The sequence below is a fragment of the Sus scrofa genome, chromosome 13 (genome assembly GCF_000003025.6).
Source record: "Sus scrofa isolate TJ Tabasco breed Duroc chromosome 13, Sscrofa11.1, whole genome shotgun sequence".
NCBI classification, from domain to species: Eukaryota; Metazoa; Chordata; class Mammalia; order Artiodactyla; family Suidae; genus Sus; species Sus scrofa.
In genome coordinates this window covers 177,964,717-177,990,415 of record NC_010455.5, presented here as the reverse complement: position 1 = coordinate 177,990,415, position 25,699 = coordinate 177,964,717, and the positions used below count along the sequence as shown (strand labels likewise).

At 37.9% G+C, this 25,699-nt stretch overlaps 1 protein-coding gene across 25 annotated transcripts in view; it reads left to right on the top strand.

Moving 5' to 3' along the window:
* The window catches only part of ROBO2 (roundabout guidance receptor 2), a 1,674,316-nt gene that overhangs the window by 1,049,612 nt on the left and 599,005 nt on the right, over nt 1-25,699 (top strand). For 2 of the 25 annotated variants that reach the window (XM_021071401.1, XM_021071394.1), the window contains exon 1: nt 23,142-24,180. The exons of 15 other annotated variants lie outside the window; for them this stretch is intronic. In XM_021071401.1, the coding sequence (XP_020927060.1) occupies nt 24,120-24,180 (61 nt within the window). In that variant the 5' untranslated portion in view covers nt 23,142-24,119. Of the gene's footprint in view, nt 1-23,136; nt 24,181-25,699 lie in introns of those variants that run through there. 8 more of the 25 variants (XM_021071397.1, XM_021071402.1, XM_021071388.1 and 5 more) reach the window with 7 other exon arrangements.

Below are 25,699 nucleotides of genomic sequence, written 5' to 3'. Positions count from 1 at the left end.
GAAGTTTGCAACATCAGTCTCCTCCAGCTCTTTTTAAACTGTGGAGTAGCTAGTTCAATTAAAATGTGAGGTACTATGTCACGCAAGACCTGGTTTTGTGAAGGGAGGGAACAATCGGAGGCAGCTGGAGACTGGGGGTGGTCAAAAGACCACCTAAGTTTTATTCTATTATCACAGAGAAGCAAAGGAGCTGTGGGTTGATGGTGGCCCTTAGAAAGGGAGGCAGGGCGGGGGAAGCTTAAATGAACAAGCAGAGCCTTATTCAACACTGGCAATCCTGTTCTTGTAGACTTTGGCTGAATAATGAGTCTTTCTCCTTACTCCGTATGTTTCTATTATGAAATTTGTCATGTTTATATTATCCAAAATCAGATTATAATCATAAATATCTAGCGAATTCTAAAAAACCTATCTTCAAAGGTAGATATTTGCCTTCTAAATTGTATCATTCCTACATATTAAAAGTTCAACCTAAAAGTCTCTTTTTTAAAAAGTACTCATTTAAGAAAAAAGGAAACATATTTCTATTCCGTATTTCAGGAGAAATCCTGTCATTTCCCTCCAGTAAAGCTCATCATAAAAGCTCTAAGGAAATAGTGTTTAAAATCAATTAACCAAGAGGGCCAAAATCAATTTAACAAGACTTAGCTAATGTTTTACTAAAGCGAACTCTCTTTTCTTTAAACATGATTAATATCATTTAGGGGTTGTTATTAGTGGTGTCACTTCTAAAAAGTGTGACCAATTTGTAATGAAAGATCCTTTGTGTACACATAGGGGATTTGTGAAAAGCACAGAAATATAAAGTGGTATTAGTGATTACATCTTTTCCTTGCCTTTGATATTTTAAGAGAACACTCCATTTTTACTCTCTCTCCTTGGAATGTCTCCTAAAAGGTCATTGAAGGATCAAGAAATACTTAACCTATAACCACCCATGATTAAAACAACTCTATGCAAATTATATTCTAGCATGACATTTAACAATGTTGATATTGGGTAGAATCGTAAAAATCAATGGAATTTGGAGTTAGAAGGGGGCTAAATAATATAGTCCAGTAATTTTCAAACAGTTTTTAACAGCATATTTCTTATAAGAACCCCAAAGTATACAAATGCTTAAAAATGTGCCTTGCTCTAGCTGAAGGGATGGATTATCCAAACTGAGACTACCGGGTTTCTCCAGAATCACAGCTCCCCACCAGCACCAAAGACTGTAGTTTGAAAATCAAACAATGATCTCATATTTTAACAGGAAACTGAAACAGAATGTGTTCAATGACTTGCCTATTTTAGCATTGTGTATTCATACATTTGACATATAACCTGATCCATACCTGATATTAATACTATGATTTATTTATGTTGCTTTTCACTATCCATGTTTTAATGTTTTGTTGGTTTTTTTTTTTGACCTAGAGAATTTTATACTTTATATTAATTTGCTTTATCAGATCATGGTGTTACTGCTAATTGGATCCACATATAAATCTATGCCTTTTAAAAAAAGCAAAAATAAAACGCCTTGAAAATGCTTGACTGTTGGTTGTCAACAGCACAATTTTCACCATATTTATATACATATAAGATTCCTAGCCACCAAAAACTATGTCATAGGAGTACCCATTGTGGCTCAGCGGTAACGAGCCCAACTGGTATCCATGAGGACTTGGGTTCAATCCCTGGCCTCACTTAGTGGGTTAAGGATCCAGCATTGCCGTGAGCTGTGGTGTAAGACACAGAAGTGGCTAGGATCTGGCATTGTGCTGGCAATGTTGTAGGCCAGCAGATGCAGCTCTGATTCAACCCCTAGCCTGGGAACTTCCGTGTGCGACAGGTGCGGCTTTATGCAAAAACAAACAAACAAACAAAAAACCCCTACATCGTATTTATCTGTGTTAAGTCTAGCTCTTGGTAATAGAAATGTTAATACCAATATTCATCATGGAACTGAGAGCGATTGTACTTTTTTTTTTTATTATTTATTTTTGTCTTTTTGCCTTTTCTAGGGCCGTTGCCACGGCATATGGAGGTTCCCAGGCTAGGGGTCAAATCGGAGCTGTAGCCGCCGGTCTACGCCAGAGCCACAGCAACACAGGATCGGAGCCGCGTCTGTGACCCACACCACAGCTCATGGCAAGGCCAGATCCCCAACCTACTGAGCAAGGCCAGGGATCGAACCTGCAACATCATAGTTCCTAGCTGGATTCGTTAACCACTTCGCCACGACAGGAACTCCGATTGTACTTTCATATATGTAAGGTTGAATCAGATGAAATCGCCAATATTTGAACTTTACAAAAACATGTTCATGTGATTTTAACCTAATACAACCTGTAATATTTCCAATATCCCTGTAATGTAACCATTATCTCCATTCTGTAGGGAGATTTTTGCCCAAGGCCACACTTCCAGGAGTGCTAGAGTGGGGATTTGCCAACACACATTTCTCCAAATCTTATACCTTTTCTCTTGCGCAAGGTGCTCTATATGCTCAGAGCATATGGATGTATAAAGAGAGCAAGTTTGTTCAAAGAATAACTTAGTTCCATAGATTCCTAAAAGTGGGAAACATTTTCAGGTAGAATATATTTCTTGACGAACTAAACCAAGCTTCATATTATATATATATAGTGATATTTGTAAAAAACTGTGATCAGATATCAGTAGCACAGGTTTTTTTAAGACTTTTCAGCAACCTCTTAAGCCCACAGCTATTATCAAACAGCTGTCAATCTTATTTAGTTTATTATAGCTCTAATGCACAATATTTCTTCATCTTTTTATCAAACCAGGAGGTCTTTATTTTGTCTAGAATGCTGAACGAAAATAAAAACGTTAGACCGAAAAACAACAAAGCAAGGCTATTAAAATGTGAGAACTTTGCCTTGGAATTTGTATCTAATTTCAGAAACTGTGAGGTGGAAAAATAATCAGACTTTGTGTCTATGAACTTTCATCTTTTAAATTCAAAGGAAATGAGTTAAAAAGTAAAAACCACAACAGAAAACCTGCTACTGTAAAAGGAAGATAAAGTAAATAGATGAGGGAAGTAAAACTGATTTATGAAAAGATTTTTTGACCCCCTCAGGGATAACATCAAATGGCTATTAAGACCCACCCAAGAAATTAAACTGTATACAATGTAGATTGGCCATGGTTTTCTTTCACAATCATTCCAGAGTGTTACTTCAATAAAAGTACATAACTGTTGCTTAAGCTGAAACAAATTGATAAATTCTAACATTTATACAATTTGTTCTATCTTTAGAGAAAGGCTTCTAGACTTCACATAAATTATTTACTTAAAAATGCAAAATTGAAAGTGAGATGCATCAGGAAAAAATATAAACATAACCTCCTGAAGATTTTTATAGTATTTCTTATATTTTTTCCATGCTTTTATTTATTTCATTACTTTTGTGGGCATACATCTGAAGAGCTCAATATTATTTCTAAATAGATGCTACGATTCACTCAATTTTTTAAAAAAATATTATTTTCAATTTCTTCTTGATTTGCACTGTAATTGAAATCAAAATACTGTGGCTGCATTTCTAATACTCTGTTTTTTATTTGTTGGTAGCCTTGCCCAAACTCTTTATATTGCCTTCATGCAGAAGTGTTATGAACATGATGTATATGGCAAGGGAAAGCTATTCTGAATTTAGAACAATATTATATATATATATTCTATTACTAACATGTATAAACTCAATATAGAGATTTTCAAAATATGAATTAATAGGAGGTAAAGGGTGTAAGGGCAATCTGGCTGCATGTCTGTCACCCAACAGTTGTCACAGTTGATTCTGCTGTTCTAGATTATTAAGAAAAACAGCCCCATATGTCTGTGATCCAGGCCATCCTCTCCCATGTGGGTGGTGAGCCAACAAGGACTTCCTTCCAAAATGGAATATCTTTCTTCTATCAGTGACCTGACATAGCACTGGTCCTCTGTTAGAACCTCAAAGAGCATAGGATAAATTTCAAATGGGTGCTCTTAAAAGTAAGTATTAAAAAGGTGGGAAAAGTTATCTTTGGCTTAAAGACCTCAGGAAATTTTTCATGAGCCTTGAAAGAAATGGGAGGGAAAAGGTAAAGAGAAAAGGAAGAAGGGAATTCCAGAAGAGGAGATGTCACTTGGGGTGAAATAGAATTGGTATCCTCAAGGAGACCCTGCACTTCCAGGAGTTGAACTTCAATTTGAGTGATTTTTGAGTGGCCCTTTCACCAGTATTGGTAACTGCTAAGATGTCCTTTGCTTCCACATTCTGTGGAAAACTCTGAAAAACAAGAGCCTGGTTGGTTTCTTCAAAATGATGATTCTACATTGCCTCTTGAAGTTTAAGATTTTGGGTTCTAGGAGTTCCTGTCATGGCTCAAAGGAAATGAATCTGACTAGTATCCATGAGGACGCAGATTCAGTCCTGATCCCTGGCCTTGCTCAGTGGGTTAAGGATCTGGCATTGCCATGAGCTGTGGGGTAGACCACAGAGGGCTGGGATCTGGCATTGCTGTGGCTGACAACTGCAGCTCTGATTTGACCCCTAGCCTGGGAACCTCCATATGCCATGGGTGCAGCCCTAAAAAGACAAAAAAAAAAAAAAAAGATCGTGGGTTCTAGATTCAGACAGATTTGGATTTGAATTACAGTTAATTCTACCACTTCTGGCTGATTGATTTGGGAAAGGGGATTTAGGGTAGTAGGAACTTGGTAATGAGAATCCAAAGGAGCATCACCAAGTTCATAGATATAAAATGCTTAGCAAAGCAAACAACAAAGCACAATCATTGATTCTGGTAATTATCATTTTCCATATGCTGTTAGAACTATTGAAAAGGAACTTGCTGTTTTTAAATGGTAAGGACAGGAAGAATTATAAATAAATGAAAATTGAATAGGTCTGGGGAAAAATAATTTAGACGTTCCCCTCACTCTGTACTAAAATAGAAAATACATCTTGATTTTTAGAGTTAAATGTAAAAATAAAGCCACAAACAAAGCAGTAAACACTGAGAACTGAATAATTTATCAAATATCTGGATGGAGAGAACTTTCTATATATAAAAGCCTTAGTGAAATAGACACTATTATTCACAGTTGGTGAGAGTGTAAATGTTTTCTGTTTTTCTCAGAAATATTTTTGCAATGCATATTAAAAACCCTAAAATGTTCATATCCTTTGAGCCAGCAAGTCAATCTATTTAAGCTAACACATACTTTAATGAGGAAAAGAAAAATGTGGCATTTCCTGTTGTGGCTCAGCTGTAAAGAACCTGACTAGTATCCATAAGCATGTGGGTTCGATTCCTGGCCTCTCTCAGTGGATTAAAGGATCTGGTGTTGCCATGAGCTGCACAGTGTAGGTCACAGATGCAGCTTTGATCCCATGTTGAGATCCCATCGTTGTGGTGTAGGCTGGCAGCTGCAGATCCGATGTGACCCCTAGCCTTGGGAACTTCCATATGCCCCTAAAAGACCAAAAAAAAAAAGCAAAGAAAAAGAAAAATGTGCACACAACCCCTATAGAAAGATATGTTCAAGTCAGTGTCATTCATAAAAGGAAACAAAGAATATTATGGACTATGTCCAGAATAATTCTGGAAATAACCTGTGTCCAATAATGAGAGAATATTAAATAAATGTGGTATATGTAAAATATATAACATCACAAACCATATAAAATGATGTTTATAAGTTTAATGACACAGGAAAGTTTTATTTTTCACAATTAAGTGAAAGAAAAGCAGTATATAGAACCGTAGATATTAAGCTTGCAACTGTAAAGCAATATGCAGTGAAAAATGGAAATAAATGAAGTGTTTATTTCTTGAATGGTGAGATCATGAGTTGTATGAACTTTTCTTTATACATTTTAGTACTTAAACATTTTCTGCAAATGAATATTATTAATCATGCTAAAATATAAAATATACCATAAAATAAAATAATCTTGACATGACATAAAATGTACCATTTTAACCATTTTAAAACATACAGCTCAGCATATTAAGTACACTAAGACTTAACACTTGCTGTGCAATTATCATCAATTACCACCCACCTCCAGAACTTTTTTCATTTCCAAAACTGTAAAATGTACACATTAATTAATAACTCCCCAATCTCCCCTTCCCTCAGGCCCTGGAAACCACCATCTACTTGCTATCTGATGAGTCTCATTACTCTAGGAACTTTATATAGTGGAGTCTTACAGTATTTGTCCTTTTGTGACTAGCCTGAGAATTAATATTTTTGCAACCCTCCCCCCCCTTTATTTCTCTCCAGGAAAGTACTAGGACGCAAATCAAATAGAGAATAAGGAAATAAAATTGTAAAAGTCCACACAGGCTCCAAAAGACTGTAAAATTGTTGAGATATATTATGAATGGATAAAAAAGTAGTTACATACAGCAATTTTAATAATCATTTGTATGTCAACAGTTTTAGTATTTTTAGAGTTCAAGGAACTTAGACACTGTTGAAAGGATACAGCCTCTTAAGGGACAGGCATGAAAAGAAACCTAATTACCCCTTTATCAACATAGAACTACTTTAGAACATTTCTCTTAAACATAAACTAGACAAAGAAAAAAATAAAAATCTGCTTTTGATAGTGAAATTCTCATGCCAAAGTATTGGCTTTTTATTTTAATGAATCTATAGTCTATAATATTTACAGCCAAAACAGTTTTTAGTAAGATTCTAATTATACTTAAAATATAAAATATATAAACTTACACAATAAAAGACATATTTATATATGTTCTAATTAAGAATATCCATAGTATGCTTTATGGTTACAGTTAGCCATCATAATATCACTGCTTGAAGTACAAAAAATGTGGTATTTAATTCGACATTTTCTGAAGATCTAATAATTCTGATTCTTTGTCTGTCATGTACATTTATGACAAGTATACTCATAGGTCTGTTCTGCGTAGAGGGAGCGCACAGACAGACATGGATTTCACTTAATTGTCCTAAGTTCTCAACATTGCTCCAAAGTGCCACTTCATTGATTACCTTAGCATGTCCCCACCCAGCTAAACTTCTGAATTTAAGTGAGGCAGAAAGTTGTGTGATTATTCCAGCGTTGATGGAATTATTCCCTCAGAAACCTATAAGAAGGGATCAGATGGAAAAGGATACAGAATGGGTCTCGGGGACAGCTGTATATATTCATTGTTCTAAATATCAGCTTCAGTGCAGAAGCTGGTCCAGCACGGAGGGGAACTGTGTGGAACGTGAGACAGTAAAACAGGCAGCTTGAGGAGTTGATGGAAAGGAAGAGGGATCAATAAAACAGAGAGTGATATCAGCAACAGAAAGAAATTGTCTATGTATATATCATTACCGCCTTGAGCCAATGTTTAGAGACTGGTGTACTTAACTGGAGACAGTTTAATCTGTAAACTCTGATTGTCCTGAGAGAAATAACTAAGAGATGGAAATGCTGAGACTCTGTACATATCAGTTGCTATAGATTTTACTTTGAATAATAATAAAGCAAAAGAGGATAGAAAAGAAATAAGATCTTTGTTTTTATAACATGAATCTTAGTATCCCCATTTTGGAGTACTTTCTTATGTGAACTACTGTTTCAAATACTCATGTATTTCTTTTGATTTTGTGACCTAATACCATAATGGAAGAGGAAAAGACATGATTTGGAATATGTGAAGACCACAAAGTGAAGACACTGAAACATGAGTGGACTGACCACTCGTCTGACCTTTTCTTGTTTTGTTTTGTTTTGTTTTCCTTCTCTTGGACTTTTTTGAAAAGACAGAAGTTCTGTCCTGTGGGCAATAAATTAACTTACTGTGTCTTCTTTAAAAAACAGGAGACTGGGTGGCTCGCTCCTCCCTTTAGAATGTGTGATAGAAAGGAAGTGTCCATCAACCCCTAACACAAAATATTTAACCACAATGAAAAAATATTTCTGTTCATTTTTTTATTAGATACTTTAGGTCAATTAATGTCTCTTGCGTTCTAACTCTTGGTTATCATTTTGGACTTTACAAATGACTGCTTAAATTCACCATCTGCTCATAAGACTCTTCCAAAATTGTTTTCTTTTTCCTTAGGATTTTGTTACGATGTTATGCTTTGAAAACAATACAATCGAACATGTCCCAAGTGACTTCAATAATTAAATTTGCGGCAGCTTTCCAGTTTGCTTGGTGTAACAAATTCAAATATAAATTTATTGCTAAGGGCAAAATCAAAGTAACGTCCTGTAGTGACTTGGAAATTTAGTTAACATGGTAACTAACAAAAGTTGCTGAAAGAATAGACAAATCGCTCACAATTGAACATAAAAGGGGATGACATAAGGTTAGACAAAAGGTTCATGATTTGAGTGAATTTCTTTTGAAATGCAAACAACCTCAAAAATCTTTACAGCTCTCTTGGGGAAAAGATCTCCTGGGTGGTATCATTTGTGTTGAGGGGTCTTAGAATGGACCATACGTGTTAATGGAAGGTATGACAGCCTTGGTGTTTAGGGATTAACATGTGGGAACCCCTGGAGCACTTACTGAAGAAGCCCACATAAAATCTCTGCCTTACTCCTTGAGAGGCATTTTCCTTGTTGCTGCCTTTAGCTAAAAGTTTGGCACATTTTCATTGCTTAAGAGGTATCAGATAAGCAAACAGCCTCAACACTATCTACAGTCAGACACAGGTCTACGATGAGCACAATTCTACTATTCGACATTTCTATTTATTTATTTTAAAAATTGTCCTCATCAGAACTGCCACAATCACCATCAAATCAGCAGTTAAAACTAAGTGCTCATTATAAGAAGACATCCAAATCACTTTTTAAAAGGTATATATGCCCATAGGCTTAGTTTCACGTCTCTGTATCTTGTTTTAATCATGATAGCCTACGGTAGTTTCCTTCAGTCCTATAGGTCTTTACTAATAAAACTACAGAATCCCTATGGACTATTTAATATCCAGGGATAAACTCTGACCTTTATGATATCCATATCTGTATCATTATAAGCTGTGTTATACCAGAGATGCTAGTATCCTTTTTTATTTTAATAGAGGGTTGATAGTAGAATAAAGCAGGTACCTTATGCATATGTAATGTAAAGAGATGAACCAGCTACCAGGAATGGCCATAACTTTCCAGTCTACACTTGGTCCAGAAGAACAACTGCTAACATTCTAACAGCTTCGCATAAATACAAGCATGATTTATTAGACCAGATGTTCCAATGAAAGACTATCAAAATAAACACTACTTCCTATCACAACTTTCAAAGTAACTTTGTTTCACAGAATCTGAAACCTAAGGCAATGATTCTTTTTATTTTTTTGTCTTTTGCCATTTATTGGGCCACTCCCACGGCATATGGAGGTTCCCAGGCTAGGGGTTGAGTGACAGCTATAGCCACCGGCCTACGCCAGAGCCACAGCAATGCAGGATCCGAGCCACGTCTGCAAACTATACCACAGCTCACAGCAATGCCAGATTCTTAACCCACTGAGCAAGGCCAGGGATCGAACCCGCAACCTCATGGTTCCTAGTTGGATTTGATAACCACTGAGCCACGATGGGAACTCTGGCAATGATTCTTTAACTTTTGCAAAGGGCTTCAGCCCAAATAGTGCTAGGAGAGCTGAAACCCATGCTTTCTTCATGAACAAAATAAATAATAAAATGTCTGCTCTTAGAGGGCCTAGTCTTTAGAAGTCACTTGTCTAACTTTTTCATTTCACAAATGAAGGAATAAAATCCAGAAAAGCAATGTTTGTTTATGAGCAGACATTCCTGTTACAGGCAGGCATATAACAGCGCTCAATAAAAACTAGTTGAGTGACTTGAACGAATGAATCATTTCCCCCCAGTTTTCTTTATTCCAGTTAGTGCACCTTGTCACATGTGGGAGACCTATGCAGAAATAGGTATGGGCATTTTGACTAAGAAGATACATTTTGGTGTTTGTCTTTGATGTAAAAGCTACTGCTATAAAGCAACAGCTTTTTAAGGGAGGGGGTTAATGGATTTGTAACTAGAAGAATAGAGTCATACTGCTACTTTATCAAACATTCAGATAAAAAAGCGAATTACATCAGCAGCTAAAAGTCATGTAGCTTAAACATCAATTCTAATTTAAAAGCATTTTTGGAGACAAGGCAAAATATAATTGTATTTCTCAGTTGAGACAATACTATTTCAAGGAAAATTAATATAGAAGTCTGACAAACAATAATGTTTACAAATCCCCTTATATGTCTTTCTGATGACAATAGTGATGACAACATCATATTACAAAAAGAAACAAGAATCACCCTGAAGTCCCTAATACAGTTAGGTCTCTTGTCAGGCTGATGGCCCAAACACTCAAAGTGACATCTTTAGGAGGCTGGCATTGTGTAGGTGAGAGGCACTAACACTAAATCCCTCAACTGCTTCCAAAACTCATGCAAAAGCACACACAGACATTTCTAGACCGACACCCTAGTGAGCATACAGAGCAGCGAAAATCAATTGGACAAGAAACGTAAAACTAAATCACGAGGGGGAAACTGCTCCACACACTTGATGTGGAACTGTATTAAACTACAGCAGTTTGCACAGTTCTCTAAGCTTTGAGAGCTCACTGAGGGGCCAAGCAGCGTCAAGCTCAGAAGTCTTGTAAGGGTTTTAGTCAAGTACTAAATCTCTGACCCACTCGGCATGTTTAATTAAGTGGAGAGAAACATTACAGCTAAGCTGGCTCAAAAGTTCTGTGGTGTGATTACAGCCCAGCTTCCTACAAGACAAAAGTCAAGTGGGTAGAAAAAAATCTGAAAGAGGAGGTGATGAAAGCTACGGAGTGAAATTAGAAGCCCGAAGAATATCAAATCACATGACTTTCTCCAGCTTTTGTTTTAGTGAAACCAAGCTTATCAAACACTCCTTCCTTACCCTCCTGTTTTTCTGTCCTCCCACCTTTGTTTTCCTTTTCTTCTATTTCACTTCCTTCCTCTTTTTCATAACTAGTTGAGGCAAATAAACAAGCAACAGCTCCTGAAATCCCCTAGTTCACTGATTGCCAATGCTTTTCTCAAGTAAAAAATGTCTTGCATACTCTATACCCAGAAAGCAATGATTAACATTAAAAAAGTTAACATGGTTTAGTGGAAATGAAATGGATTCTGATGTCAGTCAGATCTCAGCACTCTTACTGATTTTTGCACTCTTTTGTCAGTTACTTAATTTTCTCAGAGCCTCAAATTTCGTTGTTCATAATGAATAGTCTCTTCACTGTCCCTGATTGAAGTCCTCCAAAAACTTTACAAAACCATCTGACATCTCATGTCTACTTTTATTTTCTGGTTCTATGTGTTGGAGGCTTCTTACTTACTTCCATCTCTGGCACCACGTGACCATGCATGGGACTAGATATTTGTGGAATGTTTTCCTCCTTTTCAAATCTTCTAATATCTAACTTCTTTGTTTTCTTACGTTGGTGCCTCTAAGACATTTGATCATTTCTTTCTTCTTTCTAGCATCTCCCTTTCACACTGAGGTTTTGGTGACATCACCAAGTGTGAGGCAAATTATCATTGATAAATAGCATGTCTATTTATGAAGTTGGTTCTGACTTTGGTCTTGGTCTCATGTATGTTTCTCTGTATAAATATTACTTGTGATATGTTTCAATCTCTGCTATGAATGTTGCTTTAGATTGAAAGTTAACAGACTGATGAGACTGTGTTCCTCCAACTTGATGTAAGAGGCCCAGCCTATGTGTGTGCGTGGTTTATTGCTACTTGCTACTTGTTAATGATCACAGTGACTGGATGACTTTCACTGGGGCTAATGTACATATGAAAAAGTTGCCAAAAAGTCATATGTTTCATAATTTAGAGATCTTCTAAGTATACAAAGTATTTCAGTTGTAAATTTTTATGAAAGCGAATATAGAAGAAAACTGATGTGGGAAATAGGCTAGTGACATAGAAATTGAAATTTGGCTGATTCTTTTCTTCAGAAAAGCTATAAAAAGATAAGACTTAAGGGAGTTCCTGTCATGGCTCAGTGGTTAACGAATACGACTAGGATCCATGAGGATGTAGGTTTGATCCCTGGCCTCGCTCAGGGGGTTAAGGATCTGGCATTGCTGTGAGCTGTGGTGTAGTTTGCAGACGCAGCTCAAATCTTGTGTTGATGTGGCTCCGATGTGAACCCTAGCCTGGGAACTTCCATGTGCCACGCCCCCCCCAAAAGATGAGAGTTAAGCCTTTCCTCTAAGATGATATTAAGTAAATCAACAGAGGAAATGACTTAAGTCTTCCCTTTACTGTCATAGGCGGTTGTGTAAATCTTGTTCTGGGATAACCTTTACCACATTTTGTAAGACACATTCTGTAGTAATAAACACTAATAAAAGCAGGACCAAATATTTTATTTAATATTTCCACATAAAGACTACAGTTATTTAGTATTTCTTTAACATTTTTATGGTACAGAGTTATTTTTAAATTTCGGTATGATTTTAATTAAACAAAGGTTTTTAAAATGGGATAATATGTGTATAATGCAATTATAATCAGAAAGCACTGGAACTTACGATGACAATTTATAAAAGACAACACCTAAGTTCTAAAGCTCTGAGTTAAATTAATATATATTTTAGAAGGCTAATTTATGAGTATGGTAAAGTGTCTGTTATTTAAGTGGTCTCCTATCCTTGAGCTATATAATGAGATTACTATAAATGGTTGTTTTTTTTTTTTTTTTTTTTGTCTTTTGTCTTTTGTCTTTTGTCTTTTTGTTGTTGTTGTTGTTGTTGTTGTTGTTGTTGCTATTTCTTGGGCCGCTCCCGCGGCATATGGAGGTTCCCAGGCTAGGGGTTGAATCGGAGCTGTAGCCACCGGCCTACGCCAGAGCCACAGCAACGCGGGATCCGAGCCACATCTGCAACCTACATCACAGCTCACGGCAACGCCGGATCGTTAACCCACTGAGCAAGGGCAGGGACCGAACCCGCAACCTCATGGTTCCTAGTCGGATTCGTTAACCACTGCGCCACGACGGGAACTCCAATGGTTTTAAAGATAACATTCAATTCTGAAATTCTAAAATGGATCTTTTAAACTTTCAAAATTTTAATTGTTTTTCCTTCTAGTTTCCTTTATATGTAGATGTACATGTTTCTATTTGAGTATATGTATATATGACAAACTTTTGATTTAAATAGATTTAAAGTGCATTTTACTATTATTTCCCAAGGTTTCTACCCCTCTATCATTCATCTTTTGGCTTTTAACAAGAAAAGACTTATTTTCCCATTTTATATTTATGAAAAATTATAATGGCCATATTAACTTTTTAGGGCTGTCCTAACAGATGCCACAACCTTGGGGGCTTCAAACAACAGAAATGTATCTCTTACAGTTCTAGAGGTTAGAAAATCAAGATGTTGGAAGGGCTGTGCTCTGAAGGCTCTAAGAAAGAATCCTTATTGGTTTCTTTCAGGGTCTGGTGACTCTAGGCACTCCTTGGTGCACAGCAGCATAACTCCAATTTCTGCCATTTTTTTTTGCATTGCTATCCTCTCCCTTTGACTTCCATATCTGTGTTCAAATGTTAGCAAGTCCAAGTTCATTTTGCTGCCACATAAGCAATAACAGGCCAATAAATTGGGAGACAAGTTGTTGGGGCAAGGAATAACAACTTTTAATAGGAAAGCCAGCAGACTGAGAAGATGCCAGATTAAGGTCTCAAAGAACCAGCTCCCCTCAGTCAGAATTCAGGCTCCTTTTATACAAGAGAGGGGAGGTGGATACTGGTTAACTGTTACAAACTTATTGGTTTTTGTAGCTATCCAGGTAGGTCAGGTCACCTACCAATGTTCCTGTAAACCTGGAACAAAACAAATGTTATCTTTGTTCTGCAACTTTTTATCTAAAAATGTAACACTCTTAAAGGTCATGGCCTTAAGAATAGGCTATGCTGTATAGTTCAGGCTATAGGCAGCATCCTTTTACAAAAGGTACAGAGCCAGGATGACTATGCACAAGTAATAGAGGAAAAAAGATTAAAGTTAAAGGAAAAGGAGCAGATCTAATATGGAGTCGGATTTGTTTGTCTTTATTACACAGATTTTCCTCTTCTTCTAAGGACACTAGTCATTGCATTAGGGCCCATCCTAATCCAGTATGAACTCATCTTAACTTGATTAAATTTGAAAGATTCTATTTCTAAACAAGGACATATTCTGTGGTTCTAGGTGAACGTGAACTTGGAAGACACTACTCAACCCAGTACCAAAACATATAATAAGAAATCAGAGTTTCTCTTTAACCTGCAATAACCTATAATGGCCATAAGGAATTTAAGGAATTCCTTGCAAAAGCAAGGAAATCTGCCGGAGATGCCTATGTGGGATGGTAGATAGAGTTCATCAACAAATGTTTCCAGCTCCCTTCCATTCACAAAGGGGGAGGGGGCGGGTGTTGCATCTCGCTTTGGCAATGAAATATAGGAGATAATTGTAATTTGTTTCTAGCCAAAGAATCCAACAGCTTTTCCATTTGTTCAGAAAGTGATGCTCCAGCAACCTATCTTGGAATGAGGATCGTGTAGAGCAAAAGTCTCCAATAGACTCACAACATAGGAGGAAACAACTCTCATTGCTTGAGACTTGGAAATTATTTATATTTGTAGACTATGCATCCTCAATGTGAAAACGCGTTTGAGAGGCAAAAACAAAAACAAAAACAAAAACAAAAACAAAAAAACCTTACTCTTTTTATGTATGAATTATATATATACAATGCATAAACATAGGTACAATATCTATGGTATTAAATTTTATGGGGAACTTATTAGGACAAAAATATCTAAAAATGCACCTTAGAGGGGTAACAGTGAAAAAAAGGTTGACAAACTCTGCCTTAGAACTTAGTCTACCCTGGTTGATACCATAGGGTTTGTTGACAGTGAACGTGTCTCAGCTTCAAATTATGACACTTTCAAAGTTTATTCCTCAATCTGAGCTTTTGTTAATTACTGTGAACTATGGGACTGAAAATACTACTATTTTCATATGCTTTGCTATAATTCAATAAGACAATCAATATAAAAGGCTTACTGCGGTGCTTGCTACATAGTAGCTCTTTTAAAAATTAAGTACTTTTATAATGTTAATCATGGTTCAATGTCCTAAGAAGGATCTGACCACATGTCCATCTAAACTTAAGGCAATATTCAAAATAGCTGACTATATCTGTCAGAATAGGCTAAGTGCTAAAACAAAGAATACTAAAACTTCAATAATTTTATGCGTTACAAGTTATTTATTGTTCAATCCAGTGTAAAGCATTTGAGAGAGATCTTTTGTTCTCTATACTTATTGTGAGAGTCATTTATTCCATCTAGTGGCTTGGTGTTTTCCACAGGGTTTGGCCATCCAAGGAGTAATACAATAGAGTGTTTGGGGTGGTATAAAGGTATTTTAGAGGTCATTCCCCAAAGTGCCTGCAGTTCCTTGACCACATCTCAGTCATATGATCTAATCTGCTTGCAAGGCTAGAAAACTGAGCCAGGCTCTTTGTGGAAGAAGGAAAGGCAATGATGCTAGGTTAACATAGAGCTTTGTCTCTGCCACCATGATGGAGATTCATTAAGTACACTCCAACCATGCTAAGTGTTGGAAATCAATTAAGATGTACACTTGTGCCAAGTTCTTTAAATGCATCACTCATATACCCTTCTGAAAAGGCACTATTTTTGTTTTATAGTTGAGGTAATTGTTAAGATCATGCTGTAACTGGCAGAACCAAGATTAGAATCCAGATCTGTTTGTTCCAGAACTCTAGCTATAAGCCAGCATGCTCTAAGTTTTCTCCAACTAGATACTCATTCATCATTCCTTTTCCTTGGAGAGATAATGAGGTGGAAATGTAGAACTACTTCACAGTTAGATTGGGGATGATTAAAATTTTCCCGATGATGAGTGAATGGTTTACTGAAGAATACTGTAAAATCCCTGTAAGTCTTAACATAAAATGTTTTCATCTCTTTTGGATAATTTAAACATGATTTAGAACCATGGCTGAGAAAGAGACTACCAAAACCCCCATAAATGTCATTCTAACTTTATGATATAATGTCTTTTTAATGTGTGTGTTTGGTGGTAAGTGGAGAAGGGAGAAACAGAATAATAGGGAAGGAATAACCTGGACTTAAGCCAGGTGTAGAAAGCAGCTGAAAAAAATCCCTCAATGCTCATCATACTACATAATTTTCATTGACCCTGTCTCTACTAATCAGTGCCTCAAACATTCATGATTGCCAGGTTGCTGAAGGAAAAGATCATAGATGAATAGTCTTCAGAAAATGAAAAATTAAAGAATACGGATTTGGTGAAATTTTCTCTCATTGCTAAAAACAATAAACTATTTAAATGCTCAATATATCTTATATTAGGTACAACGTAAACAGATTTAAATTTTATATTCCTAGTAAATAGAAAGAATTATTGAAAATGAAGTATGTCAAAACTAAGAGGAAGCCAATTTGATAGGAGGATCATACAATTTATATGAAATTGTCAAAAACTGCCCTAGCATTTTTCAATATTAACTATTTAGTTTTTTGATCTCTTCACATTATTATTGGTGTATAAAAGGGAAGCCTAAATTATTCAGAAAGTGAAAAATTACTTATTCCTATACTGCTTTTTGCTAAATAAAAGATTAATCAGTGGACCTGCTTAAGAGAGACTTTTATCCAAACTGAAATATTTTGATATGAAGTGTTTTCTATGTCTTATCATTCCTTTCTTTGCAGGTTCTTTTCTAAACTTGAACCATGACAATTTCTTCCCTATATTTCATTTTATCACTGTAGAAAGAGAATATGTATTCAGAGCTCTCATTTTTTAAAAGCAAAATCATATTGCCTACACTCCCTGCTGGTATGTAACAACTAAAAACTTAATATTTACTGTAAAAAGACTTCAAGTACTCCACAGGCAGTCAGAAGGTATTTTATCAGGCAGAAATAAGATAATTTTGATATTGGATGAAAATCAGAATCTGTTCCCAAACAGATTTGTTCTCCTGTATGACAGAACCCTAGGCAGTTCAATTGGATTACACGTGCCCTTGGATTAATTCCATGATATTATCGTAAGAGAGAATAAGAAACTTCTTTCAAATTTGAAGAATCCATTATTAAATAGTCTAAAAGACAATTCATTGAACAGATATCTGAAAGAATTGGGGATATATAGGTATGATAAATCTTTTCCTCAATCTTTGACAACCCCTTATTTTTAAGAACAACAAAAAATTCTGCTCTGGATTTAAAAAAAAAAACAAAAAAAACCTCCCTATTAGGATCACAGTTACGCATTGCTAAAATTCAATTACACAAACCCAGATTGGAACAGATGGACTTGGAATAGTTTGGCAAAAAATCAAAGGGATTTTCCTGGGTTCATGATGTTGTGGCATAAAAATAGCAAAAAGTGTATTATTTAACATCATTGAAATTAGGCTATATACTAAAATAAGAACTTGAGTGCTTTAAATAGAGGTGATAAAATAACAGACAGAAAAAGACTGAACAGATAAGAAGCTTAGCTTGTCATGGTAAGAGGCCACAAAGATAGAGTTGCACCTGTAAATAATTTGTATCTTTGAGAAGCTGACAATTTTGCTTATTTTAAAAACACTTTCAGAATCTAGATGAGAGGTTATCTTCCCTACAAAAGACCTACTTTATAATTTGTGGCCTAGGTTGTGGTTTCACGGATTACTTAAATGGAGAGGGGGGGAAAACAGACAACCTCAGGATAAGGAGTACTGACCTTATGGAAATAAAATCTCATCACTGGAACTCTAAGATACTTTTACGTGTTTTTAAAAATTCCAACTTTTAGGATACATACTTAGAGAAATTATGTCTCATTATTATCTATTATTTACCATAATATTTTATTTAATCCAAAGTTAATTTTGAAAGTATCTCCAAAATTTTCAGTCAAGATAGAAAACAATTTTCCAAATTTATTTTACTTCTAAAAAAAAGAAAAATCCTTCTTGACTATGAGTGATGGTATTTGGCAGTAAACACTTTGTTTTTGTGAAATACTGCTACATTTCAGTCAACTTAACTCTCAGATCTCTAAAAACTGAATATTTTAATAACTCCATGTAATGTACACAAAGTATTAATCACAGATAGAAACATAGATAAGCAGACATTACATACAGAGAAGTAATAGTGAATACTGAAAATGAATTGATTGAAATTAGTATTTAGAACTCATTTCAGAAGAACAGTATGCAGTTTATCTTGGCTCCCTTATATCATTTTGAAACTAGTTGGGGAGTAATAAAAAAAATAACCTAAGCACAAATGAGTCATCGTTCTCTGATGTGGATTTTCAATGCTTCAATTATTTTAATTGTCCTGTGTCCTTTTGTTCATCGTAACCCATACATTTATGGAGTGTTCCTGTATGGTATGGTATGACAATCTTATACAGAAAAATTCAAACTGAACTAATAACAAATTGTGGTCTTGGGAGTGCCCGTCGTGGCGCAGCAGAAACAAATCTGACTAGGAACCATGAGGTTTTAAGTTCCATCACTGGCTTCGCTCAGTGGGTTAAGGATCCAGCATTGCCATGAACTGTGGTGTAGTTTGCAGGCACGGCTCAGATCTAGCATTGCCGTGGCTGTGCATAGGCCAGCAGCTACAGCTCCGATTAGACCCCTATCCCTGGAACCTCCATATGCCATGGGTGTGGCCCTAAAAAGACAAAAGACAAACAAACAAAAAACCCAAAAAAACAAATGGTGGTCTTTTGGCTATGAAAAAGATTCTTCTATTTTGGAAACAAAAACTGATTATTTATTTCTGTAGGTTTTGGTGTATCAGATTTTAAACTGATCTATCAAAGCAATTTAATAAAGTTTTACTGTATGTCTACAATGTGGAAGATGCTTTTAAATAATCCCAGGAAGCATAGGCTGACACTCAGAAGCATAGATTTTGTAGAGCGGTCTTGATCCAAAGGAAGATGGCACTTTTTAGAAATTTGGGTTAGAAAGCTAAACTTTAGTTTTCACATCAGTACAATGGAAATAATATCAACCACATAAGGCTCTTATAGGACTTAAACGATTCAGTGAATTTTTAAAAACTAGAACAGGTCCTGACATACAGCAAGTGCTTATCACATTGTAGTAGATATTAAAATTATTATCATGGATCAATTGATTTACCTAGGTATGCAACTATAATGAGCACATGTGGGAAAAATAAAGGACTGAGGTTTTTCAGATTGTACCACATCCTTGGGGAATCTGGTATGGAAAAGAAGTATTTAATATTTTATATCTTATAGTGTGCAGATTGTCTTCAGGTGAGTATTTTATTGTTCTCCAGGAATGCCAACTCAGAAGTGCATCCACAAAGAAGGCCATTCGGAGGCATATGGAGGTTCCCAGGCTAGGGGTCTAATCAGAGCTGTAGCCGCTGGCCTATGCCATAGCCACAGCAATGTGGGATCCGAGTCTCGTCTGCAACCTACACCACAGCTCACGGCAACGTGGGATCCTTAACCCACTGAGCGAGGCCAGGGCTCGAACCCACAACCTCATGGTTCCTAGTCAGATTTGTTAACCACTGAGCCACAACGGGAACTCCAATTATAATTTCTTACAGTTGTCTCCATCTTTTTTTTTTTTTTTTTTTTTTTTTTTTTAAGGGCTGCACTTCAGGCATATGGAGGTTCCCAGGCTAGGAGTCGAATCGGAGCTGTAGCTTCCAGCCTATACCACAGCCACAGTAACTTGGCATCTGAGCTTCGTCTTCAACCTACTCCATAGCTCACAGCAGTGCCGGATCCTTAACCTACTGAGTGAGACCAGGGACTGAACCTGCATCCTCATAGATACTAGTAGGGTTCTTTAACCACTGAGCCATGACGGGAACTTCACACAGTTGTCTTTAGATGTATTAAAATATATATTTATCTGGTAGGCACATCTTGGGCACATAATGATGCCATTCCAGGTTTTACATAAAAGAAGCCCAGATTTCCACGTACATTTCTATTCAGCTGCTTGTTTAGAGAAGAAAAACAATTGATATTTGGAAAGATATTGAAGCCAATAGCCTATTTAATTTTCTGGATCTTAAACCTTCTAATTTGACGGCGGGAGGCTTCACTGTTCTAAGCCATTTCTGGTTTTGTCTTAATGAAAACCTAAACGTATTTTTTAGCTAAAGCACTGCTAAAATTGAATTTCCATCTTCTACTAGAATGTTCAGGTTTTAAAGAGTTTCCTTTTAGAAAAACTTAGAGTGAGAAAATCCTTTTCTTCCATAGACAATGCTCACTAAAAGTGTGTTAAATTTAACTGAAATGTAAACTTTGTCTAATACAGATCTTATCAAACCTCCTAGAAGGTGGTGTCTTTGTTCCCCTTGGCTTTATTGTTGTTCAAATGACGTTTCTGTCTTGGACTTTTCTAGTAGCTGCTAGCGTGAGAGTTTCAGTCATACTCTTGAACCATCACTTAGTATGAGATTCTAGTATGTAAGGTCCTTAGTTTTCCTTGATCACATTTCATATCAAATGACATAATGACAAAATATTCATTTTAAACATAATTTATAAACTTATCTTCAAGAACAGGAGAACACATGAGACGCTCCAAATCCCTTTGTTATAGACATTATAACATAATGTAGATATGGAGAGCAAAAAAATGGCCCCAGACTGAAATCACTGGTGTGCTTTGTTACTTTTTGAAGGTAAAATATGAATGCAAAATGGCCCAAAATGCCAAATAAATATAACCAAAGAGATGCCTCTTCAATAAACCTTTTCTCTGTATGAGGTCATCTGTCACACTCCGCACAAGGACAACTTTCTGTGAGATATTAGACAACATTTTTCTGCCCTAGAGGACAATAGCCATTGCCAGGCCATTCTCCTCCAACCTAATCCTCTGCTTTCCACACACACCTTTCTGCCTCTGAGTGATTTTATAGATCACCTAAGGAAAGGCATCTGTAAGATATGGAGTCTAACAAACAGTCAGTCGAATCTCGTTTTTGCCCTGTAAATGTGTGGCCGGGAAAAAAACTCTTCCAGGTGAAATGTTGCAATATCTTCCTTTCTGAGATCTATCTTAAAATTAAAGAGCTTTAAGTCTGTATGATTTGTTAATTTCTGCATTAATATTAGGGAGACTTTAACTTTCAGAATACTTTTTATTGTACCCATGTGAAGAAATTTGATTGAGATAAGAGACTTGGGGGATGATGGTGGTGGTGGTACATTATTTAGAGAAATGAAGTAGACTTTGTAATTCCTGACTTTAAATCAAGATAGGATTTTTAAAATAAAAGTTTTAAAGAGTTATCAATTATTTGGCAATATTAAAGATAAATAATAGCGATGTTAATCCAACACCTTTTAGGGTTTTCCATGACCACCATATCATTTAAATTAGACTTGGCCCTTAAAAAAACCGATGTGAACTCGTTAAGCCTTTTTTTTTTTTTTTTAAATAAGGCGGTAAAGGAATAATACATTTAGAATCATTACTGTGAGAATTCAAGTGATTTAACTTCAGCACTCTAATGCACTTTTTAAAAACTAAATAATGTAGATCAAACGTGAGCTGAACTTACTCTTAATGCTTCACCAGAGCGGCTTGTTTTATTCCTTTGCAAGACTATTTCATTACCATAATTTTCAAGCATGCAGAGGTGCCATTAACAACTCTCCTAATTATCTGAGTGTCACTGACCATTTCTTGCCAACACAGTAGTACGTCCACATTAGGCGAGGGAGATCTACCTTAAATGGCAACACCAAAATGTACCACCAAACAAAGGCTCCTCTTCAAACTACTTTACGAGGCCACAAACAGAATCTTTTCTAGTATTTTCCAGTAGGGGGAACTAAAGACTCACCATCCAGTTTTTAGCCCGGCTCGGAAACCTGCGTGAGTTCTCATAACCCGCCTTGTAATCACCCGAACGAGCATCAAACAGCTACGAGCGAGCCTGTGATCACACGTGGGCTCTGCCTCACCGGCCGCATCGCAAACACCAGCATCCCTATGATCTAACGTGGCCTTCCGTATTCATTTCCTGTCCTGAATAGCATTCACTTGGTGGGTTCTGCCTTAATTTTCAGGGTTTTGTCATCTTTGGGTTGGAATTCGGCCGTTTTTGAGCTTCTCTCAGCTCAGTTGGGTTTTCAGCTTTCCCCTATTCTTGTATTTTCCGAATTTCCTTTCAGAAGTGCTAGTCTACGAGGGTAAGGACTTCGGGTACCGCCCCTGCCCCGAAGCTCCAGATCCCGTCTCTCCATCCAAAGCTCTTCCTGCTAAACTCCCTAACATCCCACCATCCGGCGTCAAACTCATTTTTGAGGGGTCATAAGGCAACTGAGTAACAGAAGAGGGGATGCCACCCCTTCCCCCCTCCCCGCGAGATTCCTCAGGGGGCCATAGATCTTGGTTAAAACAAGCCAGTAGAGGCTAGAGATTTCTGTACACACACACCCTTTTTTCTTATGCCCCCTTAACGACGGAGGAAGCACCCCCCACACAACCTTTCCGCTCCAAAAGGTGGTTATATTGTTTCCTTCTTCTCCCTCCCCTTCAGGTTCTCATTTTGCTAAAAGGTGAAGAGTGAATGTTTGTGTGATTCTAACGGGTAATGAGGCTGCGCCCTGGGTCCTGGAGGATGTTCTTTTTCCAGAAAGCGCGTGCATCTCCGGCAGACGGAGGGATGAATAATTAGGAAGGGCTTCCATGAAATCACTCACCGAGAAAATTACCTGCCCATTAAACGGGGACGTGGCGAGGAGCAGGAGGCTAGAGCCCACCTATCCCCTCCCGAGGCGGGAAGGAGGGGGAGACTAGGAGACGCGGATAAGGGGAAGGAGTTGACCCGTGGCTTGGGCTCCGAATTTGTTAATTTCCGTCCCGCGCGGACTCTTCGCTCTCCAGCTCCCCCCTCCCCCCACCGCCCAGCAGGCTGGCGCCCCCTGCGCGGGAGGGTGGCGGAGTGTGGAGGTGGAGGCTCCGCTCACCCCCCATCACCCCCCGCCCCCCTCCCCGGGGCAGACTCCAGGCAGCTTTCATTCCTCCCCTCCCCTCCCGCCTCCTCGCCTTCCCTCCTTTAAGTCCTTCCACCCGCGGCAGCTGCAGGAGGAGGCTGACACTCTGCTGCGCGGCCGCGGGAGCAGCGGCGGTGGCCGGACCAGGGGGACCGGCGGCTGGACCCGGGCGGGCGGCTGGACCGCGCGCTCCCCTTCTCACTCGCTCCAGAGCTCACCCGCCCCGTTCTGCTCTCGCCTGCAGCCGCCCGGGTTCTCAGCCGCTCCGAGGCGGCACCACCGGGGGGTGGCCGCAGCCTCAGCCCTGCCCCTCCCTTCTTCCCTCCCTGCTGCCCCACCACGTAGGAGTTCGGATTCTCCACCCGACTCGTCCCGATTTCTCTTTGCCTCTCTTTTGGAAACGAGAGAGGTGGAGGGAGGCAACGAGGTTGCAAAGGAGAGGCCCGCCAAATCGGCCCGCCAGCAAAGTGTTGCTTTGACACATCCTTATTATGGAAGTTAAGTGAAAAAACTCTGGACGTGGAGCTGCTACCGAGACGGAGACCAGGGGAAAGAAAAGCAGTAGGCAGACCAATGTTTTTTCGGCAGCGCGCTGGCAACTTTGTGGAACACTTTCTAGGAATTAGGTCTTTTTTCCTCCCCCTTCATCTTCTTGACTTGTGAAGAATGAACTTGGCTTTGGATTGCCATGGAGCCTGAGGAGAGAGGGTTAGAAACACTTGAATAATCCTGGCTGGGCCGAATTCGTGGGAATTTAGGGAGCCAGAGAGTGGAAATACAGCAGCCTTTGGAGTGCCCTCTGTTAATTTGGATGGATCTAAAGGTGTCCCATTCAAGACCTCTCCACTAACCTCTTCTGATCTTGCCATTTGCTCTTCTTGACTTTAATTAGCAGCTAGGAAAGACTAAACTTTGGACCTACCTCTTTTTTTGATACTTATTTTTGTACTTTTGCTCTCTGGGATTGGTTTCTTAATCTGGATCCTTTTTAATATGTCAAAATGAGTCGGCTGATGTTTACACAACTACTGCTCTGTGGATTTTTGTATGTTCGAGTTGACGGTAAGTGAAAATGCTTTTATGCTGTTTTCCCCCATAAAACATTTGAGTCGGATGTGGGCTATAAAGAAAATGACATTATATCTCTTGGATCCTTTTGGCCGGGCATGGAAGCTTTTGGGGGGCAGAGGTTTTAAATCTTTTGTTTCTAAACTGCTGCAAGTGGAACGTGTTAGGAATCACCTATTGTTGTAATTTACTGATTTAATTGAAGAGTTAGATAATAAATGCTGGGCTCATTTTGTTAGAAGAAATATGAAAGCAAATCTCTTGAACGAGTCTAATACTCTTGTGCTTCTCTCTATTTGGGGTTTGCTCATGTACCTGAACTTAGGCTTTAGAAATTCAAGTGAAGTAATAGACACCCCAGTGAAGGTTCCCTGGGTTAGGAATTTGAGACAGGGTACCTCAGGGATCAATGTGTATCACCTGCCTGCTGGTAAGTGCTTTCCTAGCCTGAAATCCGAATGAAGAATTTAGATTGTAGGGAGAAAACTGTCAAAAGTAAGACTGGGCGAGGCTCCAGGAAGGGAGAAGCAGAAGCTGTGGGCTGGATGTGGGCAGGGAGCACTGCTCAGTCCCCAGTGGCAAACACAATGGGGATCTGAAACAGGTGCTGTAGGTGTCTCCCTCTAGGTTGAGTCAGTCTGTCAAACAGCATTCTGCCTCCGATTTCCCTGTCTTTTGTTCAGATCTGGTTTCCTGGGATATTTTCACAGGATGTCAGTTTCCTGTGGGAGGATTGCAAAATCCCCCCCTTTTTTGGTAGCTCTTTTGAATGATGAGTGGAAGTAATCATTAACATGCTTTTTTGATTGTTTATTTGTTCCAAAGAAGAAAGTCAAAAGAACATTTGGTATTAACCTTTTAGTGACTTTAATTTTTACATCAATGGAAATTTTTTACATCTGTTTTTCTAAGGAGAAGATTAGAGCATGATATTTTAGCCTGCATGTGTGGACTGTGGTACTTTAGATTTTTAACTACTGAACTTGTAAAGAATCAGAGGTGTATTGGTCCAAATATTTGAGCCATTATAGTAGCTTGTTGCTACATAAACTTTCCTCCAGCATTTGCATTGTGGACGAAGTCATTATTTGGGACACTGCATATTTTTGCCTGCCTGTAGGAGCTAACTTTGTTCCTGGCAGCTGCTGCTCCTGCACAGAGCCCAGTGTATCAGACTCAAAAAGGAAGCCTTTCTATAAACATGAGGCAATACAGATGAGTTTACCTACTGTCAAGTGGCTGTTTTCAATCCTGGACTACATGAGTACCTATGCCCCCCAGCGATAGTAGGGAAGGCATTCATGTGGGCACACTGCTTTTTTTCCTCCCTTCTAAGTAGTAGATGTATAGGAATCAATCTCTGCGAATTACACTGTCATAATATCTATAATCATATCTAATCATTCAGCAGACATTTTCTTTTTCAATGCCCTTACCTTTGTAATACATTTATATCACCATAACAAAATATTTATCCAAAGGTTTTGACTGTCATGATAAGAAGGCTTTGATA